The sequence below is a fragment of the Ahaetulla prasina genome, chromosome 15 (assembly GCF_028640845.1).
Source record: "Ahaetulla prasina isolate Xishuangbanna chromosome 15, ASM2864084v1, whole genome shotgun sequence".
In the NCBI taxonomy this organism is placed as follows: Eukaryota; Metazoa; Chordata; class Lepidosauria; order Squamata; family Colubridae; genus Ahaetulla; species Ahaetulla prasina.
In genome coordinates, this window is record NC_080553.1 from 11,423,810 (window position 1) to 11,436,824 (window position 13,015).

The window sequence follows — 13,015 nt, forward strand, 5'->3', positions numbered from 1 at the left end:
GATTCTTGCTTCAAACCCTATTCTCCATCAGATTTGCTTTCTAAACTGGAGTCCTTTTGGTTGTTGAATTGCATGCCCATTGGAAGGTCAATAACAGGAATGTTTTTCCCCCTTCCTATGAGAAATACGTGATATATTTGGAAATTCTAATCAAAGGTGGGAGGGGATAAAAATTTAATGGGTACAATTTTTTTTTTCTTTATTGCAACTATTGTAAATAGACTCTTATCATTTTTCGTTTTATGCAGGACAAGGTCTTTACACTTACTAAGACGGAGAGAAGAAGTGAGTCCATTCTTAAGTACTAATATGTGTATATATTTCCCAGGTCAGGCTGATGATTAGTTCAGGGGAAGAAGGAAATGTTTGCAAGTAAGCAGAATGGGAGGTTTTTGTCTCACTTCTGCAAGTGAGTGTATCACTGTGATACCTCCAGTTATCGTCACTGCTGTAATCCCCACCACAATAATAATCAGCCTCATCCTCAAACTGGGTGTTTGTAATGTTTAAATAGGCCACATTGGCAGAGCTGTCTATGGTCCCTGAGAACCGGCCGTTGTTGTTGTCATCATAGAGAAGGAATTTGGGGCTCTCTCCAGCCTTCTGTTGGTACCAAGAGATGAAAGAGCTGCTCATTTGGCTATCTTGGCTCATGGTACATGAGATCTTGACTGGTTCTCCCAGAGGAATCGATAGTGTGGCAGGTTGAGTCAAGGTGTATTGTGAGTTGGCTCCTGAAAATAAAATAAAAAAGGAAGACAATGAAGATAAACATGCTATTAATCCACTCTTGGAGTATCTTTGGAAGAGCTGCTCTGATTGAAATCCAGACATCACTGAATGTTGATAGGTTGGAAGGCATGCAAGCGGTGGCTTTGATATCAAGATCAAACCACAGTTACAGCTTGAAGCTGATGCTTTCCAAACCATCAGATAAATCCAGAGGTGAGAATTCTTCCTAAATTACCTGTGCACCATAAGAAGAAGAAAGCCAAGAGCAGAGACCAGGCCATGATGGAGAGCTGATCTTCCTAGGAAACTCAGATTGGGAGAGTGCCGTGTTCGTTTTAAACCCCCAGGAATCTGGGACCGCCCCTTTATGCAAATTCAGTTTGCATCTCATTAGCTGGGTTTGGATAAGAAGAATAGCACTTGACGGAAAGTGATGGTTTCCTGAGTCTTTTTAACCTCTGGTTTCATTCACCTCACTTGGAACTTGGAAATACCTAGGGGGACCATGTTACAGTAGCTGGTTCGGTTTAAGGTCCCCTTGGACCTCTTTCTGTCCTCATAGATGCTGGACCTTCTGAATATCTGCCGATGTCATTGAACAGACTCTCTCCCAATCTTGTATTTGAACAACCGATTTGCAAAATTCAGACAAAACCATTTCTAAAGCACCAGTGACATCCTTTAACCATTTAACCCTCCAGGAATAAATCCCCAGGCATTGTTTGTGTGTCACACTTGGGATGAGAACGTTGATTCCAGCTGATTATTTCTGCAGAAATACAGAGAGCCTCATGCTTGGGAATCAAGTCTGTCCCCCACCACAAAATTAAATTTGGCTCAGATATTTATACAAAAATATTTATTTGTGCAATATGTCAGTCTACTGTCGGTGTTTCCTTTCACGAGGTTCACGTTCTCACTTCATTGACTACATCTGTCATTTCTGGTGGAAGATTCTGTTTTGTCATATTTATTACAAGATTATGGTATATTTGTTGTGTTTGTTAATCATCTCTTCAGCAAAGAAGGAGGAAAGAGATAGTTTACTGTTCCTCTTTTTATCTCTTCTTTCATCCGTCTGTCTAGACTGTGGATATACTTAGGGCGGCCATGATACAGTAGCTGGTTTCTTTATTTCATATTCATAAGCCATCATCAAGCTACCTAGAAGCCATTCAGTGGTCAAACTAATTTTAATTTGTTCACCTCTTCAGCAAAGAAATTGGAGGAAGAAAAACTCCAGAATCCCTGAGAAATTAGGATTTCTGTATAATCATTTTCCAAAGTGAACTCGGTTCGGGGAAATTCAGCGCTACATCGATGCTCACATAAAGCTCTTGTTTTGGTTTAGATTTTCAGTTTCAATCTGAAATTGTGAAAATATTTTTAAAATGTAGTAAGAGCTCCTCCACATGGCCAAACCTCTGCTGAGACAGATCGCCTTGTCTTTTGAAAGAGGATTCTTAAAAGGGGAAGGAGTTAGTTGGCTCTTTTTAAAGTTCAAGGAAGCCAGCATGTGCAACCACATCCCAAATTTTGAATAGAAAAATGCCAAATAGTGATTAAGATCATAGATTAGGGATGAGGAGATCAGTTCAGGTTCAGCCAGTTCAGGTTTTATTTCGTTCATAGGTAGTGTTGGCTAGACAAAATAGTGCTGATGAGGTGAATCCGTGTACGACTAACGGCAAATATCGGTCCTCTCAATCTCTCAGCCCAATTTTCCTCTACTTCTGCTTTTGAATGGTCAGAAATAAAATCCCACTGGTTTTATCTTGGAAATCAAACATCTCATACCATTGAAATATAGACTAGGTAAAGGTAAAATGACAACAAGAAAGAAACCCATCCAAATTTGGGGTTTTCTGCAAACCCATATTTTAAATTATAGTCCAAGCATGATTCTTGGTTCAAACTGAATTCTGCATCACATTTGCTCTCTAAACTGGAGTCCTTTTGGTTGTTGAATTGCATTCCCATAAAGAAGTCAATATTAAACCAGCCGCTTTTTATTTTTCTTTCTAGGAGAAATAGGTGATATATTTTCAAATTTTAATCAAGGGGGAGGGGAGTAAACATTTAATAGATGCAATGTTTTTTTCATTGCAACCATGATGACTATTGCAAACTTATCCCTGCCATTTTTCATTTTTCTCAGAGGGGAAGGTCTTTATGCTTAGCAAGGCTGAGAGAAGAACTGAGTCTGTTCTTAAGTATTAAATCTATAAGTATTTCACAGGCCAGGCTGATGGTTCACGAAGGGGAAGAAGGAAGTGTTCACAAGGGGAGGTTTTTGTCTCACTTCTGCAAGTGAGTGTATCACTGTGGATACCACCAGTTGCTGCCACTGCTGTAGCCACCACCACAATAATAAACAGCCTCATCATCAGCGAGGAGGTTTGTAATGGTTAAATAGGCCGCATTGGCAGAGTTGTCCTTGGACCCCGTGAACCTGCCGTTGCTGCCAGTATCATAGAGAAGGTATTTGGGGCTCTCTCCAGCCTTCTGTTGGTACCAATGTATGTTATAACTGCCCACTTGGCTGTCTTGGCTCATGAGACATGAGATCTTTGCTGGTTGTCCTGGAGGGAATGACTCTGAAGCAGGTTGAGTCAAGGTATACTGTGAGTTGGCTCCTGAAAATAAATAAATAAAAAAATAAGCGAATGAAAGTGGATAGCCTATAGATCCACTCTTGGAGTATCTTTGGAAGAGCTGCTCTGATTGAAATCCAGACATCGCTAAATTTCAATAGGTTGGAAGGCATGGAAGTGGGTGGCTGTGACATCAGGATCAAACCAAAGTTACAGCTTGAACCTGATCCTTTACAAGCCATGACTGCTCGCAGAGGTAAATTCAGAGGTGGTAATTCTTCCTAAATTACCTGTCCACCATAAGAAGAAGAAAGCCAAGAGCAGAGACCAGGCCATGATGGAGAGCTGATCTTTCTGGGAAACTCGGATTGGGAAACTGCCGTGTTCTCTTTAAACCCCCAGGAATCTGGGACCGCCCCTTTATGCAAATTCAGCTTGCATTTTGTTAGCAGTTTTTGGATAAAAAGAATTGCATTTGGAGGAAAGACATGATTTCCGTCTTTCTTTTTAACCTCTTGTTTGCCTTGTCTCCCTTTGGCCTTCGAGATACCTGTGTGGGTGGCCTTGGGGCAGGAGCTGGTTTCAGACTATCAGTCCGAGGTTCCCACAGATCTCATAGATAAGTCACGGAGAAGACCTTTCTCAAGATTCATTAATGTGCAACAAACAGCCTTTTTATCAATCCTGTTACTTGAACAACTGATTTGCAAAAGTCAGACAAAAACTTTCTTAGAGCACTGATAATGTTTTCATACTTCTTATCCCTCCAGGAATAAATCCCCAGTAGTTTGGGGTTGGGGTTTTAACAATTCATGCCTGCTCAATTGTTGCCATCCCCAGTCAGAGAAGAAATCCTGCAAAGTTTTGCAATAGACAATTTGCCTATACACAACTGTATTTGCAGATTCGTAAGTACCATTTAAGCTATTCTTTAGCACCTTGCTTGCATGCAACCAGAGTTGAACAGAGTTTAGTGACATGTTTTGTGTTAAGAGAACCAGGGGTGGGCTTCAAAAATTTTAGCAAGGGGTTCTCTGCCCGGTTGCTGGATGGGTGTGGCCATGGTGGGCGTGGCCTAGTCAGCCTCCGGCACCATGGCGGAGGGGAGAGCGTTTTTGTCCTCCCCGTGCTCCAGAGCAACGAGAGGGTGAAAACAACCCCCCCAGGCTCCAGAAAACCTCTGACGGCTGGAAATGGTCCCGTTTCCTGCGTCTTTTTAACCTCTTGTTTCATTCACCTCACTTGGAACCTGGAAATACATAGGGGGACCATGTTAAAGTAACTGGTTTGGTCTAAAGGTCCCCATGGACCTCTTGCTGTCCTCATAGATGATGGACCTTTCTGAATATCTGCCGATGTCATTGAACAGACTCTCTCCCAATCTTGTTACTTGAACAACCGATTTGCAAAAGTCAGACAAAAACATTCTCTAAAACACCAGTGACATCCTTTAACCGTTTAACCCTCCAGGAATAAATCCCCAGGCATTGTTTGTGTGTCACACTTGGGATGAGAACGTTGATTCAAGATGATTATTTCTGCAGAAATACAGAGCCTCACTCTTGGGACAGAGGTTCAAATCAAGCCCCCGCGCCCCCAAATAAAATCTGGCTCAGAAATTTATACAAAAATATTTATTTGTGCCACATGTGAATCTACTGTCGGTGTTTCCTTTCACAAGGTTAGTGTTCTAAATTTTCTAAACCCAGGATTTCAAGTCTGGTGGCGTAAGGTATTTTGTTGTGATCAGAGGAGTGAAGAACTCTTCTTGTAAAATATTTCTGGACACGTTCAGTTGTATTGATGTCCGAAATGTGGTATGGGTTCCAGACAGGTGGTAAAGTTTTCTAAGTTCTTATCCCACCCGGAATAAATCTCCAGTAATTTGGGGTGGACGATGCCACCATTTATATACATTCAATTGTTGCCGTCTCCCGGTCAAACAAAACACCCTACAAAGTTTTGCGATAGACGAATTATTCGGATAAGGTGCTGAATGAAACAGCATATAAGAAAGTGTCTTTATGGGTGTGGTGCTAGTATGATCTTTCTCGATGGGGTGCTCCCCAGGGAGATTAAACAGCTTCCTCCCCCACCCTGATAATCTATAGGCAACATGGTGTGCTTGCAGACATGTAGACATGCAACCAGAAAAACAATTTCAGGTGTTCTCTTCAGTTGCAACTGGTGGGTGGCCACGCAGAGCAAGAAGAAGCAAAACTGGGCAGGAGGAAGTTACGGTGATACACTGCTTTATGGTTCTGCTCCACCATCTGAGACATGTTGCAGACAAGAAGAACTTCTAATTGTTGTTGCTGTTAGTTGCGATGTCTTGTCCGACCCATCGCGACCTCATGGACAATGTTCCTCCAGACCTTTCTGTCCTCTCCCATCCTCTGGAGTCCATTTAAGCTCACACTGACTGCTTCAGTGACTCCATCCAGCCACCTCGTTCTCTGCCATCCCCTTCTTCTTTTGCCCTCCATCGTTCCCAGCATGAGGCTCTTCTCCAGTGAGTCCTTCCTTCTCATTAGGTGGCCAAAGCATTTGAGTTTCCTCTTCAGGATCTGGCCTTTTAAAGAGCAGTCAGGGTTGACCAGTTGGATCGCCTTGCAGTCCAAGTGACTCTCAGGAGTCTTCTCCAGCATCAGAGTTCCAAGGCCTCAATTCTTTGGCACAATTAGATGGACTCAAATGGGAAGCAGAAGCCATGGAAAGGAATATTTTCCTGCCGAAGGTGCTTAATTGCCATTAGGCTTCAATTCAAAAGAATAGAATATAAAATAATAATAATAATAATAATAATAATAATAATAATAATAATAATAATAATAATAATAATAATAATAATAATAATAATAAGAAGAAGAAGAAGAAGAAGAAGACGAAGAAGTAGGAAGGAAAGAAGAAAGAAAGGGAAAAGAAAGGAAAGAGGGAAGGAAGGAAGGAAAGAGAAAGAGGAAAGAAAGAGAAATAATAGAATAGAATAGAATAGAATAGAATAGAATAGAATAGAATAGAATAGAATAGAATTTTTTATTGGCCAAGTGTGATTGGACACACAAGGAATTTGTCTTGGTGCATACGGTCTCAGTGTACATAAAAGAAAAGATACCTTCATCAAGGTACAACACTTACAACACTTAATGATAGTCATAGGGTACAAATTTAATACTTAATGATACAATACTTGATAATCAAATGATACAACACTTAATGATAGTCAAAAGTAGGAAAGTTCTCCTGCATTCCTCAAGATGATTCCCATGTCAAGAAACGTCTGGTTGTGTCTGTGAAAGTGTGAAGGGAGGGGAGAATCATGGGAAGATGATCTTGGAGGTCAGGAATTTGTAATGTAGACCTCAACCCAGATAGATTCTTGGCTTGGCATTTTTCCCCCACTTGGAACAGGGAGATCTTCCTTGTTGGGGATGGTTGAGTTTCTCCAAGCCAGCCCAAGAAGGTTCTAGAATACAGCTCAACTGTCTGGAACCCATACCACATTTCTGACATTAATACAATTGAAAGTGTCCAGAAATATTTCACAAGAAGAGTCCTCCATTCCTCTGCTTGCAAGAAAATCCCTTATGCCACCAGACTTGAAATCCTGGGTTTAGAAAATTTAGAACTATGTCGCCTTCGACAAGACCTGAGCTTAACTCATAGAATCATCTATTACAATGTCCTTCCTGTCAAAGACTGCTTCAGCTTCAATTGCAACAATACATGAGCACACAATAGATTTAAGCTTAATGTTAACTGCTCCACTCATGACAGCAGGAAATATGACTTCAGTAACAGAGTTGTTAATGCTTGGAATAAACTACCTGACTCTGTGGTCTCTTCCCAAAATTCCTGAAGCTTCAACCAAAAACTGTCTACTATTGACCTCACCCCATTCCTAAGAGGTCTGTAAGGGGCTTGCATAAGAGCACAAGAGTGCCTACCGTTCCTGTCCTATTGTTTCATTTCATTATATCCAATTAATATAGAATAGAATAGAATAGAATAGAATAGAATAGAATAGAATAGAATAGAATTTTATTAGCCAAGTGTGATTGGACACACAAGGAATTTGTCTTGGTGCATATGCCCTCAGTGTACATAAAAGAAAAGTTACGTTCATCAAGGTACAACATTTACATCACAATTGATGGTCAATATATCAATATAATATAGTTATTACATACTTATGCTTATATATATGCTTATATATTGTATAGTTATTTCATGCTTATGCTTATATATACTGTGTGACAAATTTAAAAAAAGGGTTGAATGTCTCAGAAGGAGGTTTTTGTTGCACTTCCCCCTTAGTTTGTATCACTGTGCACTGATTGTTGTCCCACACCTGACAGTAGTATACTGCCTCATCTCGTGCTTGGGCTCTGGAGATGCTTAGAGTGGCCGTGTTACCAGAGTTGGTGCCTGAGAATTGGTCTGAGATCCCTGTGGGCCTCTGGTTATCATTATATATAATCAGCACAGGAGGCTCTCCATCCTTCTGCTGGTACCAGTGAACATGCTTGCTTCCAATGCTGTTTGCTGAACAAGTGATCTTTTCATTCTGTCCCAGGGAGACATTTACAGATGCTGGCTGAGTCAGGACATACTGGGCCAAGGATCCTATGCGAAGAAACAAACAAATAAATAAATAAATAATGTCTTGGGCAAGAGAACATTTTCACTTGATGACACATCTGAACAATGCTCTCTCTTCCTTTACGGCACCTGAGGAGTTGACCAGCAACGAGAGAAGGAAGGAAGCCCAGAACATGATGCGAAATCTGATGCACTTTCCTCCTGAAGGCAAAAAAAGTCGTCCGCTTCAACTCTCGTGCCTTCCCTTTTATAGACGCCACGAGTCTTGTGACCAACCCACAGATGCAAAACATTGGCTTCCAAATTGTTGGTGTAGTAGTTGAAGAGCCGTGGTGGGGCGGTGGTTATTGCAGGCTGACTCTGCCCACAGCCGGGAGTTCAATCCTGACTGGGTCAAGGTTGACTCAACCTTCCATCCTTCCAAGGTCGATAAAATGAGGACCCAGATTGTTTCGGACGGGGGGGGGGGAGGTGCTGATTCTGTAAACCCTTTAGAGAGAGGGCTGTAAAGCACTGTGAAGCGGTATATAAGTCTAAGTGCTTTGCTATTGCTCTTCCTTCCTTCCTTCCTTCCTTCCTTCCTTCCTTCCTTCCTTCCTTCCTTCCTTCCTTCCTTCCTTCCTTCCCTTCCTTCTTTTCCTCCCTGCCTCCCTCCACAGAGGTTAGAATGCAGTATTGCAAACTAATTCTGCCCACAGCCCAGATTTCGATCCTGAGCAGCTCAAGGTTGACTCAGCCTTCCATCCTTCCAAGGTCAGTAAAATGAGGACCCAGATTGTTAGGGGCAAGAGACCGACTCTGTAAAGAGCTGCAAAGCACTGTGAAGTGGTATACAAGTCTAAGCTCTATTCTACTCTCTTCTATGTTTTCTTCTGTTCCAGTGGTGACACAATGGTTAGAATGCAATATTGCATTCTAATTCTGCCCCACTGCCAGGAGTTCAATCCTGACCGGCTCAAGGTTGACTCAGCCTTCCATCTTTCTGAGGTCGGTAAAATGAGGACCCAGATTGTTAGGGGCAAGAGACCGACTCTGTAAAGAGCTGCAAAGCACTGTGAAGCGGTATACAAGTCTAAGCTCTATTCTACTCTCTTCTATGTTCTCTTCTGTTCCAGTGGTGACACAATGGTTAGAATGCAGTATTGCATTCTAATTCTGCCCCACTGCCAGGAGTTCGATCCTGACTGGCTCAAGGTTGACTCAGCCTTCCATCCTTCTGAGGTCGGTAAAATGAGGACCCAGATTGTTGGGGGCAATATGCTCACTCTGTACATTTAGTGTATTGATGAGAAGGATTAGAAAGATGGAGTAATAGTCTTTCATGACTTGAGGGGCTCTCATAGAGAAGGGATTGACTTATTTTCCAAAGCACCCAAGGGCAGGGCAAGAAGCAATGAGTAGAAGTTCATCAGAGGGGAATTCAGCCTAGAACTAAGGAGGAATTTTTTTTGATAGTGAGAACAATTAATCATTGGAATAGCTTGCCTCCAGAGCTGTGGATACTCCATTGCTGGAGGTTTTCAAGAAGACACTTTATAGCCATTTATTTGGAATGGTATAAGGTATACTGAGCAGTGGCTCAGTGGCTAAGTTTGTCTATCGAAAGGTTGGCAGTTCAGCTGTTCGAATCCCTAGTGCCGTATGACAGAGTGAGCTTCCGTGACTTGTCCCAGCTTCTGTCAACCTAGCAGTTCAAAAGCACATAAAAAATGCAAGTAGAAAAATAGAGACTACCTTTGGTAGGAAGGTCACAACGTTCTGTGCACCTTTGGCATTGAGCCATGCCGGCCACATGACCATGGAGAGGTCTTCGGACAGCGCTGGCTCTTTGGCTTTGAAATGGAGATTAGCGCTGCCCCCTAGAGTCAGGAACGACTAGCATATATGTGCGAGGAGAACCTTTACCTTTAAGGTATAAGGTCTCCTGCCTTGGGCAGGGATTGAACGAGAAGACCTCCAAGGTCTCTTCCAGCCCTATAATTCTATGGTTCTATGTATACAACCTCTCACAATACTTGACAATACTTGACAACACAGTATCAACAGTAGAAACCTTCAAATTTCTGGGTTCTATCATATCGCAAGATCTCAAATGGACAGCTAACATCAAAAACATCATTAAAAAAGGACAACAAAGAATGTTCTTTCTGCGCCAACTCAGTAAGCTCAAACTGCCCAAGGAGCTGTTGATCCAATTCTACAGAGGAATTATTGAGTCTGTCATTTGCACCTCTATAACTGTCTGGTTCGGTTCTGCAACCCAACAAGAAAAACACAGACTTCAGAGGATAATTAGAACTGCAGAAAAAATAATTGCTACCAACTTGCCTTCCATTGAGGACCTGTATACTGCACGAATCAAGAAGAGGGCCGTGAAAATATTTGCAGATCCCTCACATCCTGGACATAAACTGTTTCAACTCCTACCCTCAAAATGATGCTATAGAACACTGCACACCAGAACAACTAGACACAAGAACAGTTTTTTCCCGAAGGCCATCACTCTGCTAAACAAATAATTCCCTCAACACTGTCAGACTATTTACTGAATCTGCACTACTATCAATCGTTTCATAGCTCCCATCACCAATCTCTTTCCACTTATGACTGTATGACTATAACTTGTTGCTGGCAATCCTTATGATTTATATTGATATATTGATCATCAATTGTGTTGTAAATGGTGTACCTTGATGAACGTATCTTTTCTTTTATGTACACTGAGAGCATATGCACCAAGACAAATTCCTTGTGTGTCCAATCACACTTGGCCAATAAAAAAAATTCTATTCTATTCTATTCTATTCCATGTTATATGCTTGCACAATTCCCACTTAGCTCTCTGGAAATAAACAACAATGCTAAAGCGATTCACATCTACCACAATAATTCAGAAAAAACTCTGGAAAAATAACATGCCCTAAGAATCCTATTTTCACACTGATATTTTTTTTTTTTGCGCTGGACGTCAATCGTCCCCAAATCAACATTATGCAAAGATCATCTAACTCTCTGGAGATGCCGATAATGCTGGCAAAGGTGGAAGGAAAGAGGAGAAGAGGACAACGAATAATATCAACTGCTGACCGTGGCAACGGGTCAACCATTGGAAGAACCGAAGAACCAGCTTGAAGATACATAATCATAATCTACTTAGGGGGTCATTAACATCAACTTCAACTTGATGGCACATAATCAATTAAACCCAATTTGGTACTCATCTATTCTTTCTGGTCCTGCACTCTAACCATGCACTAGTTAGTGTTGTGGCCGCCAGCTGCCAGCAGAGCTGGCGGCAGACTCAGATGATGAGGAGGTTGGGGAGGAACCTGGGCCAGTTCTGAGATCCGGGGAAGGCTCTGATGAATGCTCTGCATCGAATGCAGAGGTAGAGCCAGGGCCGTCGGACATTTCCCAGCCACCGGAGAGGCAGCTGCCTTTGAAGGCTGAGATGAGTGAGGAGGAGGAACAGCTGGGGCCTGTTCCAGATGCATGTATGTGCAGAGCAGTTAGGAGAGGAGAACAAGGAGTCGACTCGGGAAGCAAAGCACACATGGACGCTGAATGGCCCCTCCCTGGCTGGGGAATAAATAGAAGGAAAGGGGAGTGGTTGTCGTAGGAGACAATAGTTCATATTTCCGAAGATTTTGCTCATTATTATTATTATTATTATTGTTGTTGTTGTTGTTGTTGTTGTTGTTGTTGTTGTTGTTGTTGTTGTTATTATTATTATTATTATTATTATTATTATTATTATTATTATTATTATTATTATTATTATTTAGATTTCTATACCGCCCTTCTCCCGAAGGACTCAGGGCGGTGTACAGCCAGAATAAAAACCCAAAAACAATACAATATACAATTAAAACAAAATTAAAAAAACTTCTTATACAATTTGGCCGGAAAACTTTAAAACATTTAAAATTCTAAAAACCCATTAAAATTCATATAAAATTTAGAAATATAAAATATAAATTTAAAATACAACAAAATTTAAGCCAGCCCCGCGCGAATAAATAAATACGTTTTCAATTCGCGGCGAAAGGTCCGAAGGTCAGATATTTGGCGTAAACCAGGGGGAAGTTTGTTCCAGAGGGTAGGAGCCCCCACAGAGAAGGATCTTCCCCTGGGGGCCGCCAGCCGACATTGCTCGTGGTGTTTCATGCATCAAAGTCTGCTTGCCAGAACTTAATTGGTAGCCTTTCAGCTGGGAGCTCACAGCCTGGCAATTATTGCAAGGAACTCATAAGGTCTATTGCTACAGTTAACTCCTTGCAGGAGTCTTTTTTCGTTGGGTGAATGCCATTAATTCACAAGAGGTAAATAAAGAGGGGTTTTTCGTGACCAGGAGTCTGTTTCTTGCTTCTGCTAAAGCTGGGTCAGAACAGTTAGTTCATGGGTAGTGTCTTCTTTTCAGACAAAGAGGTTTTGTCTCACTTCCTCCTCTGCCTGTGTCACTGTGGCCAGTGATAGATGCCATCCCACCGTAAGAGACAATAGTAGATTGCCTCATCCTCAGCCTGGGCCCTGGCAATGCTTAACACAGCTGTGTTCCCAGATACCGAACCTGAATATCGTTCTGAGATTCCTCCTGGTCTGGTAGCTCCACCGTAAATAATGAGCTTAGGTGTCTTGCCCGGTTGCTGTTGAAACCATTGCTGAAGATTGGCGTCCATGTTCTCCCCGCTGCAAGCGATCTGGATATTTTGTCCCAGAGGCACGGAGGCGGATTGGGGCTGGTTCACCAAGGGAGAACCTGCAGAGAAAACCCATACATCATTTCGGACATTCATACAGTTGAGCGTGTCCAGAAATATTTCACAAGAAGAGTTCTCTGCTCCTCTGATTACAACAAAATACCTTATGACACCAGACTTGAAATCCTGGGTTTAGAAAACTTAGAACTCTGCCGCCTTCGACATGACCCGAGTTTAACTCATAGAATCATCTGTTACAACGTCCTTCCTGTTGAAGACTACGTCAGCTTCAATGCAACAATACACGAGCACACAACAGATTTAAGCTTAATGTGAACCGCTCCAATCTTGACTGCAGAAAATACGACTTCAGAAACAGAGTTGTTA

General features: G+C 41.9%; 1 protein-coding gene across 1 annotated transcript in view; it reads right to left on the bottom strand.

Moving 5' to 3' along the window:
* The window catches only part of LOC131185852 (immunoglobulin lambda-1 light chain-like), a 62,716-nt gene extending 61,690 nt beyond the window's left edge, over positions 1-1,026 (bottom strand). Inside the window, exons 1-2 of the mRNA XM_058158783.1 lie at positions 968-1,026; positions 402-734 (exon numbers count right to left, since the gene is read on the bottom strand). Coding sequence (XP_058014766.1) covers positions 402-734; positions 968-1,013 — 379 coding nt within the window. The 5' untranslated portion in view covers positions 1,014-1,026. The remainder of the gene's footprint in view (positions 1-401; positions 735-967) is intronic.
* Positions 1,027-13,015: the final 11,989 nt, after the last annotated feature.